This window comes from Nycticebus coucang, chromosome 3 (assembly GCF_027406575.1).
Source record: "Nycticebus coucang isolate mNycCou1 chromosome 3, mNycCou1.pri, whole genome shotgun sequence".
In the NCBI taxonomy this organism is placed as follows: Eukaryota; Metazoa; Chordata; class Mammalia; order Primates; family Lorisidae; genus Nycticebus; species Nycticebus coucang.
The window spans coordinates 88156208-88178248 of NC_069782.1; the positions used below are offsets into that span (position 1 = coordinate 88156208).

The 22041-nt window shown below is 51.9% G+C and overlaps 1 protein-coding gene across 1 annotated transcript in view; it reads left to right on the forward strand.

The window, feature by feature from the left end:
* ZCCHC24 (zinc finger CCHC-type containing 24) overlaps positions 1-20524 on the forward strand; it is a 62297-nt gene extending 41773 nt beyond the window's left edge. The window contains exons 3-4 of the mRNA XM_053583194.1: positions 9838-10002; positions 16440-20524. Coding sequence (XP_053439169.1) covers positions 9838-10002; positions 16440-16553 — 279 coding nt within the window. The 3' untranslated portion in view covers positions 16554-20524. The remainder of the gene's footprint in view (positions 1-9837; positions 10003-16439) is intronic.
* The last annotated feature ends 1517 nt before the right edge of the window (positions 20525-22041 follow it).

Consider the following 22041-nt stretch of genomic DNA (forward strand, 5'->3'; position numbering starts at 1 on the left):
TGGGCTGCGGCAAGAACCCAGAAAGAGGAGGGGGCCTGGGCGAAGAGGCCAGGACGTCTGTGCTCAGACAAGGAGGCTCTTGAGGCTCCGGAGGAAGCCCCGGGTGGCCTCTTGCGGCATCCTTCCTCCCTCCCAGCATCCTGCAGGCCGCGGCCCAGCCCACCTGTCCCCCTGACCGCCTGCTTCCTCTGGGGCCTCCGTGGAGCCTGCAGCTGGCTGGACCAGGCTGCAGAGGCGCAGCAGCCCTCCCGCTGTCTCTGAAGCGAGTGTGCAGATACGTGAGTGTTGGACTTTGGAGGGTCCCTAAAGCGGTACACAGAGCACCGAGGGGAAGGAAAAGCACAGACTTCAATACTTGACAAATCTGACCTCAGATCCCAGCTCTCTGCTGTCTGATGACGTGACTTCAGATAGCTCCCTGCTCCTGCCTGAGCGTCAGTGTCCTCATCTATTGTTGGGGTTAAGAATGCTGGTTTTGTGGGGCTACTGCAGTGACAGATCAGGTAATTTAATGTGTCATATACCACTGGCCCATGCCTATCACCTGGGCAGCCTGTGTAGCCCCTGCCTAAGGATGTGGGTCCAACTGTGTTTCCACAGGTGTGAGTCTGACTTGGGCTTGAGCCTGGGAGTATGTGGCTAGGAGTGTTCGAGACTGGAGTGGGCCATGGTTGATGAAAAGATCACAGGGATGACCCCTTGGGAAGGCCCCATACTGTGAGCTCTTGGAAGTTAGGGCATTCCTCATCAATTTCCGTATTCCTGGAATTTTCCGTGGAGCCTCATGCAGAGTGGACGTTCCATGTTAGGTGAATGAATGAATCCTAGGGAGGTGGGGCCGGGGTCAGCGATCAGAGGTGGGGTTGTATTCCTAGGAGCAGGCTTGCTTTCTAATTTTCTCCCAGCTGTTACGCCATGCAGTTGGTGGAGAATGTCACTTTGGAGTCAGCAGATGGGGTGCTTGTCTCAGCTCCATGCTGTGGGGTCCCACACAGGTGGCTTGGCCTCTCTGGGCCTCTGTGTGCTCTCCTGTTGTCAAGTCAGGAAGTGGATGGCACACAGCAGGTGCTCATGAACAGTAGCATCCTCAGATCTTCCAGAGCAGCCACCTCACATCTCACATGTAGAAACTGAGGCTTCAGGATGAGCACAGGAGGGCCAGGTTCTGACCTGTACCTCTGACCTCTAGCCCGTTTCCCCTGCTCTCCCTTAAGCGTTAGGAGAGGGCTTTGTGATAGGAGGCTTCTTTTCCCACCAAGGCAGGCCTCCAGGCAGGGCCAGCAAAGCTACACAGAGAGTCCTCAGCTGGGCTGGGAGTCCATAGTCAGTTCCTGGGCCACCTCTGCTGCCTGGACAGCAGTGGACGAAATGGCCTGTCCCCTCAACCACTATTGGTCAGTGGAAAGGTCATTTTAAACTCCTATGAACAAGGCTGTTCCTCCCTGGGAAAAGTACATTCAAGGCCAGGGCCACCTCAGCGGCCAGGCTGCAGGAAAGCATGCAGACTGGGCAGACCGGGTAGGACAGGGGCCGGCAAGCTGCCCATCTGTTCTTTATTTCCCCCCCCTGCTCTTCCTGGCTGTAGCCAGAGCCTCTCAGCTGGATGCACGGTGGGGCTGGCCTAGTGCTCCATGGGAGGGCGGAGTGTGAGTGGGCTGCCAGGCGCACGCTGAGTTATGGGCCTCCCGGGAGGCCAGTGACCCTGCCCAGCGGTCAGTCCCACCCCTCCTTCTGGAGGTGGGAAAACTGAGGCCTGGGAGGGGAGGAGAAGCCCCCAACCCAGGACTCCTGATGGTGGCAGTCCCCTTCTGTTTCCCACCACCTCAGCTCTGTGGGTTCTCTTCTTTGAACAATCCTAGCATGTTGCACAACGATTGAGAAAGTGGGCCCACCTCAGACAGCTGGGTTGAACTGGACTCCCCGACTGCCTGGCGGTGTAGCCTTGGGCAAGCTATGTAACCTCTTCATGCTTCAATGTTCTCATCTGAAACATGGCACTAATCGTGCTTAGCTCATGGGTGATTGTTGGGACACAGGGAGGGCCTGGTCCTGACTAGACCTCTAATGCCAGAATGCTGGTGATTTCTCTAACCCATGGCTTGGCAGGGCATAGGCCTGTTCTCAGCAGCAGATAGAGGTGGTGAGGCCAGGGCTGGGGGTGAGGCCCATACCCCAGGCTTGGGGTATCCAGGATCACAGCCAGAACCCCATGTCTGCAGAACAGAGGCCATGTGTCCAAGACAGAATTCAGCCTGGAGTTATGACACACGGGCCATAGCCCTAGGCCCTCAGCACTCCACTCTGCTGCCCCCTCCTTGGACCTGGGGCCCAGGGATGCTGTGCTTGGAGCTGTGAAAAGATACAATGTCATCTCTGTGCAAGAGGAACTCAGTCTAAAGGGGCCACGAGGGAACTAAGCTTCACCCTAAAGTACTACTCACTTGTGGTGGGCTTCAAGCAGCAAGGGCAGGGAAATGGCCAGCCAGAGTTACCAGTCACTCTGTGTCATATGACAATTTGGGGGTACTTTTGGCTTCCCTTAAAAATGAAGGAGCAGATGGGATCCAGGGGGTAGGGCAGGGTAGTGGATGTGAACATGGGCTAGCACAACCAGCAGCCCGAGGCCGGCCAATGCCAGATGGCCAGGCCCCAGAATCCACACCTGTCGGGGCAAGGAGGTACAAGTCTGGACAGAGCCACCATCTCCCTTGGGTTCCCTGCAGCCTTGGGAAAGCGCAGTACGCCCCCTTGTGGGCAGGAGGGGCCTGCAGTCCAGGGAGTGGGCAGCCAGCCATGGTCTTCCTCACTGGTCATACCTACTCACTGGAGACAATCCATTAATTAGGCCAGAACGTGAGAGGCAGAAATAAAATCATCGACAGCCCCGCCTCTGAACCCAGGGCTGATTTCCTGCCAGCCCTTTTCTTGCATGATTTTCCTTTTCACAGCTGGAGCAGGGATTACACTCAGTTGTTTATCCTGGTTTCTTTATAAGCATTTTCCCAAACCCTTAACAAAAATCATCATAACTATTTTAATGGCTTTGTTGTCATTCATCCAAAGGGTGTGACATAATTTGGGGAACTGGGGCATTTTTGAATGTGAAGTTTCTTCCAGTTCTGCATTGTCTTCACTGATGTGTGGGAAACTAACCTTAACCCTCTGGTCCACATCACTAGTAATTTTCATAAGACAATCACCCAGAAATGGACTTGCCTGGTAGAAAGAATGGACATTTTTAAAGTTTGAAAGCTTATTGCCAAGTTGCCCTATAGAAAAATCCATCTGTTCAGTACCCCCTGCCCAGCAGCATCTGAGAGTACGTCCTCTCCATACCTGTCCAATTGGCCTTCACCTGCTGCAAGGGTTGGGAGGGCTGTGGAGTTGGAAGTCCCTCAGAGTCACCAGGTCCAACTGCCTGATCAGGACAAAGGTCTTTCCAGCAGCTTCCCTGATAATTGGTCATCTGGCCTCTGGTTACATACTCCCAGTGACAAGAAGCTCACCACCTCTCAGCCAGTCTCAAGCAATCTCATGACATGATGGAAGAAAGCACTGGAAAATTCTGAATAAGTGCCCAGATAGAATCAGCATCCTCTGTGTCTCTTCCCAGGCTGCTGGCTTGGCTGGGTCTCTCCTCTCACCTCCCTGCCCAGCTTTGCCTTCTCTGCCCCTCTGCTTGGGTTCTCTTTCCTGCCTCACACCAGCCACAAGCCTCCCACTTCCCAGACCGCCCTCCCACAGTGATCCTAGCCCCAGTCTGGAAGTCAGAGGGCTGTCCCTCCCCTATATCCCTCCCTGATTCACCATGTTGTCCCTGAGCAAGTCCTCTTGCCTCTCCTATCCCCAGAGGGCTAGTCTGCACTACAAAGGGTGGTTTCTGAGCTCTGCCTCAGCTCCTGGCAGATGCAATTCCCCAGAGGGATGCGTGGCAGAGGCCTGGGTCAGGAGAGCTGGTCAGGCCTGGCGTTCTTCCCAGCCTGGCTGGTGGTGGCCCCTGCAGAGCTGTCAGCGGTTACTGTCTGTTTCATGCTGAAGTTTATGAGAAGAGGCCATGCCTTTTGGGGAAGAGGCAGGGAGAGTGTGAGGGGGGTAGAGAAGCCTTTGTTCTGTTAGAAAGTCCTTCTCTCTTTGGCCCTGCCCTCATTTGTAAGCATAAACAATGTTGGGACTGAGCCCTTCCAGGAAGTGGCTCCTTGCTGCTTAGAGCTGCCCACTGGCCAGTCTTCCCTCTGCCCTCTGCCTCTGCACCCTGGCCCTGTAGGGCTGACCCTAGACTGGGCTGGACGGGAGGCTTTAGGAATTTTCTCATATAATTTGTGCCTGGGCCTCTCTCTTCCCAAACACAGGCCTCAGCCACAATAGTGGAGACACGCTGTGGGTGACGGACAGGAGGAGTGAGCCAAGCACGGCCTTGTGGAAGAGCCTGCTGGGCCTAGCCTCCTGCCCTTTACACACTGGGAACCCTTTGGCAAGTTCAGCCCCTTCCCTGTGCCTCAATTTCACTATCTGTTAAATGAGTCGATGACCCTCCTCACAGGGTCCTGGGAGGAGTTGAATGGGGGCCTGACAGACTGTGGAGCCCTGAGCAGAAAGCCCAGCACACAGGTGGTGCTACGGATGTCACTTCCCTTCCCACTTTCTTTGTCCCCTGCCAGCAGCATCCCAAAACTTTGCAGCTTGATGTTTCCTTGAGAATTCCCGAAGGTGAAGACACCGAATGCTGTATACCTTGTTTTGCTTGCCCCCTCCATGCCCAATACAGGGATTAAGAGCCCAGCCTCTGTCCAGGCCTCCCTCCTGTCTCTGGAACTTTCCTCTTATGACTTTGCCTGCTAGTCTTAGCTTTGGCCTCTGCCACCTCTGCTTCCTTCCTTGTGCAGGCGCCAGGAGGGGATCCTACTAAAGTACACACAGCTGAAGTCTACCGAGCACCTGCAGTGTGCCAGTCACTGAGCTGAGCCCGTTATACCTGTGAATGCTTCAAACCCTTCTACAGCTTGGGAGGTGGGCCCTTTATCATCATCTTGGTTTCCAGATGTGGAAACTGAGGCACAGTGGAGATGAGCAACTTGCTACCCCAGCCCCACCCCACCCATAGTCACAGGCAGAGCTAGATGTGATTATAAGTGTCTGGACCTGGAATCCACAGTCTGAGCCTCAAGCCACACAATGGCATGTCAGAGTGACTGCAGCCATGGGAATGGTGTGCTGAGGACGCCTTGGCCTGCAGGAGGCCCGGAGCCCTGTCCCCAGGCCCTGCCAAGCAGCTCACACGCGCTGATGGACAGCTCCAGAAGGCTGCTTTGCTAATGACATGGTGTGGCTGCGCTTCCTGGCTCACCCCTTGCTCTTCTCTCTCATCGGTCTGTTTCTCCCCTCGGTCTGCATTCAGTGTCTCCTTCACCTGTGTGGGTTCTCTTCCTGCTCATTTCTCAAGCTGCCACTTTGGAGGAACTGAATTGTCAGAGTCCACCTCCAGTCCAGCCCCAGCCCCTGCATTTCTCTCTCCAGGTGTCCTGAGGTGACAACACTCTCCCCTCTGACACTTTGACCCCTTTGCCTGGGCTGTGTGAGGCCAGGTGCTAGGTCCTGTCAGCAGTCTCAGCTGAGAGGCCTGCAGGGCTAGATCCCAGAGGGGACAGGGCTGTTGATGGTGAAATTCCCCCCTTCAATCAAGCAGTCTCAGAGCCCTCCACTGGGGAGGGCCCCACACTTACTCCCTTGCCGCCTCTTCACTTGTAGATCCTTCTAAGAAATGGAAACTGGGGGAATGAGCTGAGTGGTGCTTTATTTCAGGAAAACTGAAGAAGGGAGGCTGTGGCAGCTGTAGGCACCAGCTGGAGGAGACGGTGGCACCAGAAGGATCAGAGGGACACCCACTAACTTGAGACCGACAGAGCTCAGTGTGCTTTCAGAGACACATGCTGACCCCCCTACTACAGAGTGACTGGGCCCCAGACCCTGACTACACACAGTGTGCCACCCCTACCCCCCCACCCCGCAGTGTGACTGGCCTTTCCCTCAGACATGGCTGGTGCTGAAAGCCAGCCCTGCCTGCAGCCCAGACTAAACTTTCCCCCAGGAGATCTCAGCAGCCAGGAAGGCCAAGAGGGATCCAATAGGCATTAGGCGGTGGGCCCAAGACATCAGGGCAGTGTTGTCACATTCTAAGTTTAGATTCACACACTCAGCACAGATATTCCTTCTTAGTGCTCTGCCCAAAATTCTAGTATGCTGTCACCAAGTGGTAGTAATGGTGGCTCTGGGAAAAAGAGACATGATTATTGAAGAAAGAAATTATTTTACATACCACCATTGTTTCACATTAATATACGATAATAGCACTAAAATTCCTGCTTTGCCTTCTGTCTGCCAGGCAGTGTTCTGAGTGTTTGACGTATGTCATGTCATTAATCCTCAGAACAGTCTTACATGGTAGTTACTGTCACTGCCCTTGTGAAGTAACTTGCCCAAGATCACAGACGATATGGATCCACAGTCTGTGCTCTTAACCCTTGCACACTGTATGAATAGGTAATTACCCCAGGAAACAAATCAGTTCATAGTCCAGTGCCACTTCCTTTTTCGTTTGTTTTGAGACAGGGTCTCACTCTGCTGCTGGGACTAGAGTGCAGTGGCATGATCATAGCTCCTTACGACTTCAAACTCCTGAGTTCAAGCAGTCCTCCTGCCTCAGCCTCCCAAGTATCTGGGACTGTAGGCGTGTTCCACCATGCCCAGCTAATTTTTGTACTTTCTGTACAGATGGAGTCTTATTCTTGCTCTCACTGGTCTCAAACTCCTGGCCTCAAGCTTGGGCCTCCCCAAATTCTAGGATTATAGGCATAACCCACCTGCCTGGCCAGCCCTGTGTTTCTTAAACTTAATGGCATATGAATTCCCTGGGGCTCTTGTTAAAATGTGGATTCTGGCTTGGTAGCTCTAAGTTGGGGCTTGACCTCTCTCTCTCCCTCCCTTCCTTCCTTCTATTTTTTTTTTTCCAATCTTGAGGAGTCTCACTTTGTCAACCTTGGTAGAGTGCTGTGATGTTGTAGCTCATAGCAACCTCAAATTCTTGGGCTCAAGCCATCCTCTTGCCCCAGTTTTTCATTTTTAGCAGAGACTCTTGGCTCAGGCTAGTCTTGAACTCGTGAGCTAAGCAATCCAACCACTTTGGCCTCCCAGAGTGCTAGGATTACAGGCGTGAGCCACCGTGCCTGGCTGACATCCACATTTCTAACAAGCTCCCAGGTAATGCTGTCCCTCCTCAGTCTGGGATCCACACTTTGAATAGTCACAATAGAGAGCATGTGTTTAAGTGTTTCTCAAACTCAAAGCCTGTGAGGGCTGTGTAGATAACATGAGTGCACAGTGCAGCTGGTGGGAGCAGAGGTGACACGGAGGGGCATGCGCAGTCAGTCTGATGGAGGAGCTTCTCCTCAGCCTCAGCCAGCAAGAATTCTGAACCTGTGTGGTCCTGTTCTCCGTTTCCCATTTTCAAATATTAGGGTAACTCTTCCAACTTTTAAAATACTCGGCAGCTTGTACATGAAGTTCATAGCAGCTTTATTTATAATAGCCAAAAATTTGAAACAACCCAAATGTGTATCATCTGATGAATGGATAAATAAAACATGGTATGTCTATACAATAGAATATTGTTTTGACAACAAAAGGGAAGGACATGGGGACACGTGCTATAACATAAACGAACCTTGAAAACATCACACTAAGTGAAGGAAGCCAGACCCGAAATGACAAATCTTGTATGTTTCTGCTTATGAAATATGTATAGTAGGGGAATCCATAAAGACACAATGTAGGTTACTGGTTGCTTAAAACTGGGTGGGGCGAGGAGGTGGGTGTAAGATGGGGAATGATGATTAATGGGCACAGTGCTACTTTTGTGGGGTGACAAAATTACTCTAAAATGGGCTCGGCGCTTATGGCTCAAACGGCTAAGGCACCAGCCACATACACCTGAGCTGACAGGTTCGAATCCAGCCCAGGCCCGCCAAACAACAATGACAGCTGCAACCAAAAAATAACTGGGCATTGTGGTGGGCGCCTGTAGTCTTAGCTACTTGGGAGGCGGAGACAGGAGAATCGCTTGAGCCCAGGAGTTGGAGGTTACTGTGAGCTGTGATGCCACTTCACTCTACCCATGGCGACAGCTTGAGGCTCTGTCTAAAAAAAAAAAAAAAAAAATTATTTTAAAATGAGATTGTGAGTCACAGATGGTTGTACAATTCTGTGACTATACTAAAAACTATTGAATCGTCTTCTTTAAATGGATGAAACGTAGGCGATGTGAATCATATTTCAATGAAGCTGTTTTAAAAAACCACTGTAGAGGAGATAGCTAGTTTCTCTAACATATGTAAAGTACACTTACAAATCAACAAGAAAAATCTCACACCCCATCAGGAAAAAAGAATTACAAAGAGTATGAACAACCAGTTCATAAAGGAGACACAACTGGTTCTTAAATGCCTGGAAAATTTTATCTTGCTCATAAGAAAAGACATACAAGTGAAAGCTACTCTGAGAAGATTTTCTGCCTTCTAGATTGGCGATAATGAAATCTCTGTTGATGAGGATGTGGAATATATTAAGTTGGTATACCTGCAGTACGTGTGTGTGGGTGGGGGCAGTGGCAATTTGACATTATCTTTAAAAATTAATGGTGCACAAAAAATGGAAGCTGCATCCCAAGAATGGCTTAACAAGCTGTGATGTATGTATACCATGGAATACTATTCAGCCATTAAAAAAGATGGAGGCTTTACATCTTTTGTATTAACCTGGATGGAGTTGAACACATTCTTCTTAGTAAAGTATCACTAGAATGGAGAAGCAAGAATCCAGTGTACTCAATTCTAGTATGAAGCCAGTAGATGATCTAAAACATACCCTCCTAAGAGAAAAACTCTAATCGATTCAAGGTGGGGGGCAGGGGAATGATGGAATGGGGGTAAGGGAGGAGAAGGGGGATGGGGGTAATGGTATATGGCACACCTCTTGAGGGCGGGACATAATTATAAGAGGGACTTTACCTAACAAATGCAATCAGTGTAACCTGATTCTTTGTACCCTCAATGAACCCCAAACAAAAAAAATGGAAGATACAGAATCAGATGTATAATCTGTTTCCATTTGCAAAAGGGAAAAGAAAGAATTATGTACAAATATATATGCTTTATGTTTTTGTAAAGGCAGAGCCCATTCAGGGGTGGTATGAAGGAGGTAGTTCACCTCCCGTTAGGGGAGCTGGTGGCTGGGTGCAGGGGAGACTTGTTTTTATTGTGTGCCTGAGCTGCCTCTTTAATAACCATTTAAACACACTGCTGGTGGGGCCAAATAGCACCTATGTGCAAGTCCATGCCGCCTCCAACTGCCCCTTTGTGACATCTGAGTTAAAGAAGTAACTCTCAGCTGAGTGGGGTGGCTCATGCCTGTAATCCAAGTAAGCTTACTTAGGAGGCTTGAGGTCGAGAGTTTGAGACCAGACTGGACAACAGAGCAAGACTCCATTTGACAACAAAAAAGGGAAGTAACTCTCAGCAACCACTGAGTAATTCACTTCTTGAATCTAAGAGAGATATGTGCTACCCAGCACCTCCTCTGTTCTCTGTCCCTGTGCAGGTGTCCTAGCCTTGGGGTTCCTGTATGTGCTATGGGGGTAACTCTGGCATTCTCCAGACTAGGGACAAAAGGTGCCTGCACACACAGACACAGGTCATGGGGACTGAAGGCAGAAGGCAAAGGGATCCCATGGAGGCATCATCTTGGTCTCTAGACCCTAATCTTCTGTGTTTGCTTTCTGTCTTTCAGGCACGCCCCAAAGGCGAGGGTCTGACTCCGTACCAAGGTAAGAAGCGCTGCTTTGGCGAGTACAAGTGTCCCAAGTGCAAGAGAAAATGGATGAGCGGAAACTCCTGGGCCAACATGGGGCAGGAGTGCATCAAATGCCACATCAATGTGTACCCGCACAAACAGGTGAGCCGGGAGGCACCTTCTCTGATGGACTTGCAGAAGGATGGCTGTTCCCTTGTTGGGCTTCAGTGTACCCCTCATACAGTGAGCATGAAGCCAGAACTTTCCAAGTTGTCCTCTCTCTCATCTGAAATGGGGGAGAGGGAGAGTGAGCCCATCTCCCCAGGAAGGGAGGGAGGATGAGACCAGAAGCCTGAGACCAGGAAGCTCAGGGAGATTTTTAACCTTACGTGGAGGGGCATGTGCCTGTCATGAGACAAACAGGGATGTGAGGGCAGCAGGAAGCTGCAGAATGCGTTCATTTCATTAGCCTACCTGTCTAGCCGGCACGTGTGCAAGGGGGGGTCCGCTGTGTACCAGGCACAGGACACACGGGCCGGGCAGAAACCCTTCCTCCCAGGGAGAGCCCACCTGAGGCAGGCTGCAGAGAGAGCCACTCAGAGTGCCCGACGCTGACTCTGGGACCTGGCCACCCCAGGAAGAGGGACCACAGTGCAAATTCTCCAAGCCTATAAGGATGTAGGGTGCTCGAGGCCCACAGCTCAGTGAAGGAGCAGGAGAGTAGACCCAGGATGGGATGGGTGATCACCAGGGCCTTGGGGCCACTGGAGGGGCAAGGAGCAGCAGGGCTTTCAGTAACATCTTGACACACTGGTTGTGTGCAGAGATTAGTCCAGGCATGAGGGGGAGAGACTGAAAGTGTGAAGGCCAGTGGGAAAGCCATTACCGTAGTCCCCATAAGTGCCAGGAGGGGGGCTGAGCTCAGGAGGCAGCTCTGGAGCCAGATCCGACAGCAAGTGTCACCAGATCAGTGGTGGCAGGTGAGGGAAGGGCAGAGATCTGAGAAAACAATCCCCCTCCAAGCTGATGCAACTGAGCGGGTAGAGGAGGGTGTTTCTGAGCTAAGCTGCCTGGGGTGGAGGCATGGCAGATGGGACTCAGGTATTAGAGACAGAAGCCTCCAGTACCTATGTGACATTTGAGATGCTGGTAAAAATCCAATTAGAGATATCAAGGAGGCAGTGGGATGTGTTATTTTGAAGCTGTTATGAGAGTCAGGGTGGCGCACACATAATTGAGTGTCATTGAACTAAGGGCATTTAGGGAATGGATGCAATTTCCTACAGGAAGAATGTACACAAGGAAGAGAAGGGATTCCCCAGATCAAGCATTCGGTGGTCAGATAGAAAAGGGAAACCCACCAAGGAGGAGAATCAGGGAGCACGGAGTCTGGATGTTGGGCGGGGTGGGGGTGCTGTACGAGGATTGGTTGGTGGTTCATGCTAAGATGTCAGGTATCGTGACCATGAAGAAGTGCCCTGGAGATTTAGCAATAAAGAGATAGTCCTCAAGCTTTGGGGAGCATCATTTTTGCCTGAGGAGCTTATTGAACTACAACCAAGAGTTGAGAAGTCTTAAAGCTGAGGCTTGGCGATTCAGGCTAGAGTGAAGATGTCAGTTTACAGCTGACCTGTTGGCTGGGGTGTCATCTATGGAGCAGTGACAGGGAGGCCTGTTAGGATCTGGCTGCAGGAGGACCACCTCACTCTCCACTCTCTTAAGGGGTCTTGATAGTGGACAGGATCACAGCAATAGCTGGGACCAGATAAGAAGCCTTGGAGATGGGAAAGCCAGGAGCACAGTGCAGGCTTGTGAGAATGACCCAGAAGGAAGCAGAAGGTGATGGTGCAGGGACAAAAGGACTGATGCCCTTCCCATGGGCACAGGAGGGAAGGGAGATAATTAGGGGGGATTGTGGGTTTGATGGTCCAGAGAACCTCACCTCCAAGGCTTCTATTTCTCAATGAGATGGGAGGCAAAGGTCTCAGATAGAGAAGTGAGGAGGGCTGTGATGAGCTTGAGGAGGGATGAGCAGGAATGCAGACCAGGAGGGAGACCATACTGGACTGCCCAGCGGTATGCCAAGCCTGGGGAGTTTGTGACCCTAATGCAATTGAGGACATCAGCCTAGTGCTGTGTGATGTTCTCCTGGGTTTGTGTCCCAGCCCAGCCACCTGGACATGCTGGAGCAATGTGCTCAGCTGTGCTCCCAGGCCCTCCTTTAAGGCTTTGTACCTGCCATCCTCTTCAGCCACCCCATGAGGTCAGCTCTGTTGGGTCCCCATTTTACAGAAGAGGAAACCGAGACAAAGGGGTGTAAGCAATTTACCTCAGGTCGGTAGAGAAACTGGATTCCTGAAGGGGGACTGAGTTTGGGGCTAGAGGGTAGTGTAAAACCAGAAGGGGGCAGATGTGTGGTTGGGGAGGGAGGGCAGGGCATGGTGGCTAGCTGGGGAAAGGAGTTGAGAACAGCCCTGTTTCTGCAGGGCTTCGATGTCTAGGGGCTGCTTGGGTCTGGGCTGACAGTCTGAGGGACTCAGTTTTTAGAAGCTGGCCCAACCTATGTACCTGAGGCCCACAGGAACTGACTCTCTACAGTGGCTCCAGCCTCCTGGGCCTCTGTCCTCATATTGTCCCAGCATCTGGCAGCATAAGGCTCCTCACTGTGTCCCTCCCACAAAGCGAGGCCTGTTCCTGGCTTTTACTGCCATCCCCAGGCTGGCAGTGGCCTCACCTGCCCTGTGGTCTCTAGCCTACTAAGCTCAGCCCCACTCCATCTCCCACCCCCATACTAAGGGCACAGTCCAAGGATCTTTCCAGAGCATCTGGTTCTGCTCTTCTCCTCTCCCAGTTCAGCTGATGTCTGCTGAGCATTTACTCTGTACATCAGGGACACTGACACACGTAGGGGATGTGGGACTTGAGCAGGTGACCCAGCCAGCTGGCATCAAGGGCTCCTGGGACCCAAGTCTCTCACCACCAGTCCCCCAGCCTCCTCTGCTGGGCTTGAGAGCAAAGGGGACAGTGTGGAGGGTGGAGGCTTTGAAGAGCTGAGTGGAGGTTCTGCTGAGCCCTTTCCCCTCCCCCAGGCGCCCCGTGGTGGAGAGGGGCCGGTTTATTTCTCCTGCCCCTGAGCTCTGACCTACACAGGCTCCTTCTCCTGAGAACCCTCTACTTCCCTGCTGCTCCCTTCTCTGCCACATCTGTTTCCTGTCAAGCTCCAGCTGTGCCTCCCCGCTGCCAGCCCTGTCTCCCAGGAGAAGAAAACACTAATGGGCTTTGCCTTGCTGCAGGGGGTGAGGGCGGCCCTTGGTGGCGATCAGTCCCAGCTGCTGAGTGTTTTCCCTCCACAGAGGGGAGTCATCTCCACAGCTCCCCACCCAGAGGCAGGCTGAGCAGTCGGGCCAGGACCCACAGAGAGAAGTCCAGTAGGGTCACAGCAAAGGAGTGGGCATGGCTAGGAGGAGCCGAGGAGGAGACCTGGTGAGGATGTGGCAAGAGCGTTTCCACGAGACTTGGATGGTTCTCCTGTCCCCAACCTGCCCCTAACCCTGCGTAGTAATGGTAATAATACATGGTACTAGTACTGGCCAACACTTCAAGCACTCTCTGTGTCCCAGACACTGTCCTAAACACTTTGCATATATTAACTTTTTACTCTTTTACTTTTTAAAAGAGTACTCGCATTAGCCCTATTTTATGGAGGAGAAAATTGAGGCACAGACAGGGTAAGTGACTTGCTAAAGGTCACACAGTGTTGTCTAAAGTCTTTAGGACATAAAGTTCCTTAAGATAGTCATCTCATTTACTTCTCTACCTCCCACACATACAGACACCAAAAAACTATAAAACAGATAGTGAATATTAACCTCTACCCAGGTTATAGAAGGGCAGGGTCAGGTCCTTGAGGAGAAAGATCTTGCTCAACAGACTTCAGCTGACAGGCGGCAGAGCTGGCGTGCAGAACTCGGTCTGTCTGACTGCACTGTTACCATGTTATATGGAGATGTTGTAGAAGACACCAGTAAAAGCAATTCCCAGAATAGACTTCAGGACACACTAGAGATGATCCTCAAAGGCTCCATGGTTGCTTTGTCCTGGACCCTGCCCGGAAAGCAGACCCCCCATTAGGGTGGGTGCAGCTGAATAGATGCTGGGCTTGTGAAGAGAGGCATACCTCCCCCCTGCCACAGGAGGGTGCTGCCTTTAGGAGAGAAAGCCAGGGACCCAGGGCAGGCTGGGAGGAGCACATGCAATCTGGGGTGGTACTGGCCATAAGTGTCCCCAAGCCTGAGGACAGGGCAGCCAGTGGCACCAGCTGCTAGGCAGGCAGGGTACCCCCACAGCATGGAGACTGGAAATAGCAGGTGGGGTGGGGTGGCCACAGACCCACCACCTCCTGGCTGCAGGCCCTGGGGCAAGACCCTTAATGTCCTAGAGCCTCAGTTTCCTCATCTGTAAAGTGGATAGTGGTGTGGTACTCAACGGAAGGTCATGAGGTTAGGTGGAAGGACATAAATGGCAGTGCTTCGCCACATAATGTATAAGCCATAGTAAGATGGGTCTGCTTACTCAGCTTCTCTGGCTCTTCCTGGAAGGGTCTAGGAGGAGCCCTGGCCAGCAAGGGTGTGAGGGAGTGGCAGGGGGCTGGGGACTGGGTTGGGTTTGGTCTGATGGAGGGGAGACTTCAGGACCACACTTTTGAGACCATCCTGTGGGAGCCAAGCAGAACAGCTGTATGGGTTCTGTGGGAGAAGGGTGCAGGGACACAGATTCCATCTCCAGGTGGGAAGCCTTCTTACATTGCAGACAGCGAACTGAGCTCCCCAGCCCCAGAGTGTGCAAGCCCCAGATGGAAAGATGCTGCTGTCCATCTTCATGGCCTGTCTGGGAGAGCAGGGACTGTGACCTCTCTAGGCCCTTTCACCTCGGGATCTTGGCTTCAGTTTTGAGTGACTGTCTCCCAGCTGGTATCCCCCTCCTATTAATGAGAATTAATAATACTCACAGCTTCTATATGTGATGCTCTCCCTATGCGCTCTCTTCATGAGTTGTCTGTTGAGAACCACTCCACGAGGAAAGTGTTACCAGCATCCCTTCCGCAGAAGGGGAGATGGAGGATCAGGCTGGTCAAGTGGCTGGCTGTGCATGGTCACACAGCTAATGGGTAGCAGAGCCCAGGTCTGGCAGGGAGTCAAACTCTTTCTCCTCTCCCCTGGCCAGGCTGGAGGCCAGACAGGAGGCCAGTCATCTGAAAGCCCTAAAGGGCTTTGGTTACTTGTCCACAAAGGACAAACCAGGTCTGTGCTTTGTGGCTTGAAGGCTGGAAATAGAGGGATGGGTTTTATTACCCCTGGACCAGAACCCAAGTCCCCCTCTTTGCTTTCTAGAATCTTCTGACTCTTGCTCAGACTGCTCTGAGTGTCTGCTTGGGGCCAGAATAACACTGACCCTCAACAGCTGTCCCAGCCCTGCCCTGGCCATCCTAGGCTGGGGTCTGCCTCCACAGTCCCCTTGTCCCACCCCAGCTGTAATTCCTGCTACCCTTTTCTCCACATGTGGCTCCCAGATGGCTCTGACCACCCCCCTTTCCCCACAAGCAGGGGACCCCTCTGTAGGCAGGGCGCCGGCTGGAGAGAAAGCAACATCTCTGTGAGCCAGCCAAGAAACTGTCTGCTCAGGAGGTGTTCTGCAAGGCCTCCATAAATTTTGCTGGGAAACAAGTCTCTGCTGGCTTTTGAGAGCCAGGAAAGGAGGGAAAGAGGGACAGGGAAGCCCCTTCCCAGCAGAAATACGTGTGTCTGCACCTAACATTGCCCCGTTCACAAGCACTTGGACATCTCTCTGGAGCCAAATAGGCCCACTTTATAGATGTGGAAACTGAGACTCCCTGCAGTCACATAGGGAGTGAGTGCCATCATAAGCCTGGCGAGTCACCTTACTTTCACTGTCAGAAAACTGTGGTCCCATTCATGTAGCCACTCAACACACAGGGCAGGTACTGGTCTGGCCCTGGGATGTGGGGTCACTTGCAACCCCAGCTGCTGACCTCCTGGAGCTAATGGCTTGCTCCCCAGAAGCCTGAAGCACTGTGACTGTGTCCAGGTTAAGCTTCCCTTACATCCAGAGTTCCCACTAGCAGGCGTGACAGTGACAAGTGGCCGGAAGCACAGGATACTGGGAATTGGGAGACGTAGGTTTGGGTCTGCCTTACTCTGGGCCTCAGTTTCCTCATCTGGACAGTCTGTACCCCTGTCCTCCTTCTATTCTGGACTTTGGTGAGCTTCAGGTGGCTGCTCAGAAAGTACTAGACCAGAGCAAAACAGTGCCTATGCCCGGGATTCTGGGGACAGGACTCCCTCCCAGAACTCTGGGCCTAGGTCAGGGCCTCAGCCTGTGCCACACAGGACAAGAGGCAGGAGGGCCCTGGACGCCTTGGCCGAAACAACCTATGCCTTCAAGTGCACGCTTCTGTCTCTCCTGTGTATGTGTCTCTCTGCTGCTCTGTCTGAACCCCCTCCCTGTGGATCTGTGTCTTCTCTCTGTATGTGGCTCTTTCTCTCTATCTCCCTTTGGGCCCCCTTCCTCTTTTTCTGCAGAGACCTCTGGAGAAGCCTGATGGGCTGGACGTGTCTGACCAGAGCAAGGAGCACCCGCAGCACCTCTGTGAGAAGTGCAAGGTCCTGGGGTACTACTGTCGCCGTGTGCAGTGACCGGCCACCTGCACTCCCACCCACCCACCCACTGCCGCCCTCCTGCCGCCTGAGGAGACGCCACCTTCCCTGTGCTGCTCTGAGGGGCTGCGTGTCCCCTGTGCATGAGGTGTCCTCGCAGGCCAGAGGGCTGGGCAGGGAGTCTTAGGGTCCTTGTCTCATGTGTGTTGACAAACAAGTGTTACTGACATTGCTGCCCCCACAGACCAGAGAAGTCAGGGTCTCTGGGGCTTTCTGCAGCTGGGCCTGGGGTCTCTGTGAGGGGACAAGATGAGCAGAGGCCAGCACGCAGGACCCTACAAAGCCCTTACTATGCCCCTCCAACCCCCGCGCAAGCTCTCCTCTGAGAGTCCCTTTAGTAAGCAGCCTTATATTGACCGTAAGTGCACTAAATTTACTGTGAATCCCAAAGCCTGCAGGGGACTGACTCACCGTGGCCAGCCAGGCCTCCTTCTCCCACCTGCAACTTGCAACTTGCCCTGTGTGGAAAGCCACTCTCAGAACCCCGAGGTTTCTGTCCTGTTTGAGTCAGCAATCACGGAGAGTGGCCACCTGCCCTAGCAGCTGCTGAGGAGGAGCCTCTCCGTCCCCTGCCCTCATCGAGCCCCAAACCCTGACGGCCTCTACGTCACTGGCATTGCACCTGGGTGCTGCACCCCCATGTCCACCCCCACCCCCATGGACCCAGACAGGAGAGGTTGGGGCAGGGAAGGTGCTAAACTTCGGAGTGTGCTCCAAGATGTGTCCTAGGGCACACGGGCAGCACCTCCCATGACCCCCACCAGATACTTCCCACTGGTTTTTTCAGGCCCATTCTCTTCCCTTTCCTCCACCTCCCACCCACACTGGGTTGCCACAACTGATCAAAGCCACTCTGGCAGGAAGGACACAGGCCCAGCGTTCTGGAGACCATGGCTCAAGTCCTAGCCCTGCTGCTGATGTACTATGTCACCTGCAACGAGGACATCTCATCTCTGGGCCTCAGTTTCCCCAATAGTTGAGAACATGACACTAGTCCTGGTGTCCTGGGACTCAGGCTGGCCAATGCCATCTCCTGGAACAGAGAGCTCTGTTTGGGGAGTTTCACCCGGGGTGGAGGGAGAAACCTTCCAGGTGCCAGGTGTCACACTATGACCTCTCTATAGGTCACTTAGGAAATCAGCCTGAGGGACACCACTGCCTTCCCCCACCCTCTCAGCTCCAGCTCTGCTTATTATCCTTCACTCCTGCAAAAATGGAAAAGGATGCCCCTTCCTCCTCATCTAGATCCCTAGCACATCACATGGGGCTACCCTGGGACAAGCTACAGAACCTTTCATTTGTAAGATGGGGACAATGACTTCCTATCTCCTAAGGGAGCAGAGAGGCCTCTTGGCAACTCGCATGGTCAGATAGGCACTGTCCCGGCTGGCTGGCAGGCAGGAACACACACTTTTCTCTCCCCCCACCCCAGTGGGAAGCCCCTTCTGTTGTCATAGCCTCCTTCCTTTCTCCCAGGGGAAGGAGTAAACCCACTGTCAGGACTGGGTTGCTTGATTTTGCCCCAACATTATGCCTCTGTGGGAAAAAAAAAAAAAAATCAGACCGTGATATAGGCCTGAAATTCAGTGTTTACCATGGCTCAAGGACACCCACCTGGTGCCCAGTTGCCTTTTATTTTCAAATGAAGATGCTTTGTTCAACTGAGGAGTTACAGTGAAGTGTTAACCAGGGGTCCAGGGAGTGAGTTGTAAAGATGGAATGAGTGGATTTGCAGCCAAGGAATTGCAGGTTATAGATTTGGCAGAGAGGGGGCCATATCCTCTGAGCACTTAAAAAAGGTGTTATTTGCTCCAGGCTGGGCAGCAAGCTAACAACCTTGCCACCACTGGGGACCACTTCTGAGGACTCCCCAGGCTGCTGCTCCCCCCTTAGGGTGTCCAGGTGAGCAAGGCTTCTGTGCCAAGGAGAAGTTGTCATTGACAGTCATCCTACTGCCTTTCTAAAAAGAATGTTCACAGTGGTGGGCCGTGTGCTTGTCTCACCCTTCTAGAGACCTGGCCACATGGGGAAACCTTGTCCCAGAGCTGTCTGGGGCCTGCCAACTGGGCTGCAAAGGTGGAGGGAAGGCCATGCCTTAAAAAGAATTACGGGCTCCAGACTGCCAGAGGCCAGGACCTTCTACATTCAGGCTAACAGAAGTGGGACATCGCCCCCAAGTGACCTTTTCGGTGGGCTTATCCAGCAGGTAGCCATTGCCTAGCCACCACCTCCGGGGCCATGCCCACCCTCCTGAGGCCACCTTGTGTAGCGCCACCCACCTCCTCCAGCTCCGTTTTGGCTGAATTTGAGAGCAAAAGGCACTACTGTCCAGGCTGGGTGCTATGAAAGAATTAAGTGCTCAGAGGGTCTGGGAGCCCAGGGGATAAGAAAGTGTATGGTGTTAGTACGTTAAGGGACAATCGCTTGCAGTTAGTAGATCTAGCGATCTAGTTGAGAGATAATGGTGTTTACCCCATATGAAGTATTCAATAGTTCTACTTGTGAATTTGTATTTATTTTGAGTTATACTTGACACAGAATTCCTTTTTTTAAAAAAAAAATACTATGTGTGTATTTTGAAAAAAAAATCATAGATGTTAAAATTTTTGCATGGTTGCCAACTTTTCTCACAACACCGAACTTGGTAGCTTCTCCCGAAAAAATCTTCACAGTGTTTTTTGTCTGTATATATTTGAGGGCCTTTTTAAAAAAAAAAAGAAAAATAAAAGAAAAATATAATTGCTTGATTTTTGAGATAAAAAGAGGCATTGATAAAACTTCAGGAGGGTAACAGAATATCAAACAAAGATTTCTAGAAGTATTTTTGCAAATCTGATTGAGCTGTGAGAAAATATTTATGGTAAGAACTTTTTTTCCTGTTATTGGGATTTTGATTGTTTTTGTTTGTTTTTTTACTATGCTTTGGTCTGTAAAAAGTATGCAACTGAACTACATTAAGAAGGAAATATTGTCTACATAGATATTATATGAAGTTGGTACATAATTCTGGTAAGGAAAAAAAATCTTTGCAATTCTTTAAGCCATATTGTTATTATTCCATGCTGTTTTCCTTGGATGAAAATATCAGTATTAAGTAGCCAGCCTATTATTCAAGTATTTAGACTTATTAATATGTTCTTGTCCTGTATTTATACATATGTGTATTTTGGAAAGTTTTGCCTTTTTAAAGGGAAGCTATTATTAGATACATAGCAAAAAAGGGAATGGTGCCTCTTCTGCTGAGGATAACAGAGCATTATAATCCATTCTCTTGAACCTTCTTTTTATTATCTTGTTATTATGATTTTATTAATTTTGTAGATGGGGCAGGGAGTGGGCAAGGGGAAACTTTGGACAACCAGCCCTGCTGAGCTGCTTCCCATCAGCAAGGCCGTAGGAGGGAAGAAGAGCAGCGAGCAGACTTCGCAACCCCCCCCCCATTGGAGCTTTGCCATCTGTGCCAAGCCTTGGGGCCATGCTTCTTGAACTTGGATTTTTGTCAAGCAGAGCCCTCCACCAGCCCTGCATCATCTAATAGACTTGAATCTACTCTAAATGAATATTCAATCCAACCTCACTACATCATAGCCGAGTGCAACGACTAACCCTGAAGTGTGGGGTGTTCTGGCCGTCTGTGAGGTGGCTAGCCTCCCCCCACATCCCCCTACGGGGTTGGTGGCAGAGAGACTGACAATCTCACTGTCTGACCTCTTCCACCCCCCTGTGCTGACCGTGTCCGTGTCTGTATCTGTTAATACGTGTGAGTCCAGCTAAAAAGACAAATAGAACCCATGGGCCCAGCTTGGAGGGGACGTGGAGAAGCTCCCGACTTCTCCCAGGGTGGCCCTTGGGATGGCATTCCGTTGTGTGCCTTATTCCTGGAGAATTTGTATACGGCTTGCCTATAGAGATATAGCCTTTTTATGCTGTATTAAAAGGACTTTTAAAAGGAAAAGAGGCTCACTGGTGTTGTTTACACAGAGTGCATAGCATAGGCAGGGGCTAGATGTTTTCACAGAGGCATGAGGTGGGGCACGGGCCAGGGGCAGAGCTCCCACGGCTCTGGGTCACCTTGTCCTTGCCTGGTCTCCACACTATTCATTTGCCACTTCTCATCCTCTCAGCCCCCAAGTGGACACTCTCTTCAGGGCAAGGGCCCTCCCCCAATTGGGCCCCAGACTGGGCGAGATTGTCGGCAGATTAGGTCACACATTAGCTCTGTGGTGGGACTCCCGGGTAACCATATATAGGAGTGAATCTTCCTCGGGACGGCAGCCCTGGGCCTCACCCGCTGCTGCTCACGTGTGGCACGCTGGGCCACAATCAGGATTTGGGGCCCAGACACGGGGCATCACACAGCGGACACACTGAAGTGTTCAGGGGAAAGAGAGCAGGGAGGCCCTTTTCTAAGCAGGGCTAGGACTGGGCTGGGCTGTCACAAGGCGGGGGCTCCTGCTGATGCCACAGAGGGGAGCCACAGAGACGCAAGGCCATCAGAAGCCACCTGCCTCTGAAGCCCCTCAGCTCAGGATCAGTGCTCTTGTTTTTCCTAGTCTAGCAGGGGCTTTACAAACACCAAAGCCTTGGTTCCACCCCATAGAGGCTGAGGAATTGGTCTGGGTGTGTCCTCAGATTTTTAAAGCCCCCAGGTCTATTGTGCATCAAAGTTGAGCAGCACCAGGTTTGGAGCTGGTCGTCCCACATGCCCCTGTGAGGCTGACGGTGATTCAGTGAGAAGGTCAGTGGGTAGGAGGGAGGTCCCAGCCCTACCCAAAGGGCATCAAGTCCTCGGCCCCAGCTAGTCCTTGCAATCTTAAGAATAATGCTGTGTGATGGGGGAAGAGGGAAGAGGAGAGCTAGAAATCCCAACCCACACATGAAATTGTTCATGTTCTAAATGTTGGCAACTAGTTGACTGAATTTTTAAACAGTGTACAGGTCAGAGCCTATGTTTGTGGGCCAGCAAGTGCCTCCAGACTGCAGCACCGAGATGGAGCAGAGAAAGCACAGAGCCAGGCCTTAGGGTCAGAGACCATGGATGGGGGAAGGGGATGACAGGCAGGAAAGAGATCAGTGAGTCCAGAAGCAGGACCTCTTGTCTTATTTGGGGTACAGAGGGACTCCCTGAGGCCACCAAACCTTTTCCTGCTTATTGATACAAAGAGAATTCCCCTCCAGATACCTCCCCTTGAAATTCGGAATGGCAGGCAGGACTCACCCCCACCAGAGTGAGGGGGGATTGGATCACACACACACACCGCACCCCATAACAGCTTCCTCTGTAGCAGGCAACCTGCCAACCCACTGAATTCTCCAAAAGCCTGGGGAGGCGAATCTGAGGACCAGAGCCCCCTGCCCGCCTCAGAGCACTGCTGGGAGGCCAGCCCTGCCTCTTCCAGCTGTGTGACGTGGAGCAGCTTCCCCTGCCTTTCCAAGTGGGATATTTTGCTGATAAAACAGCCCAGTA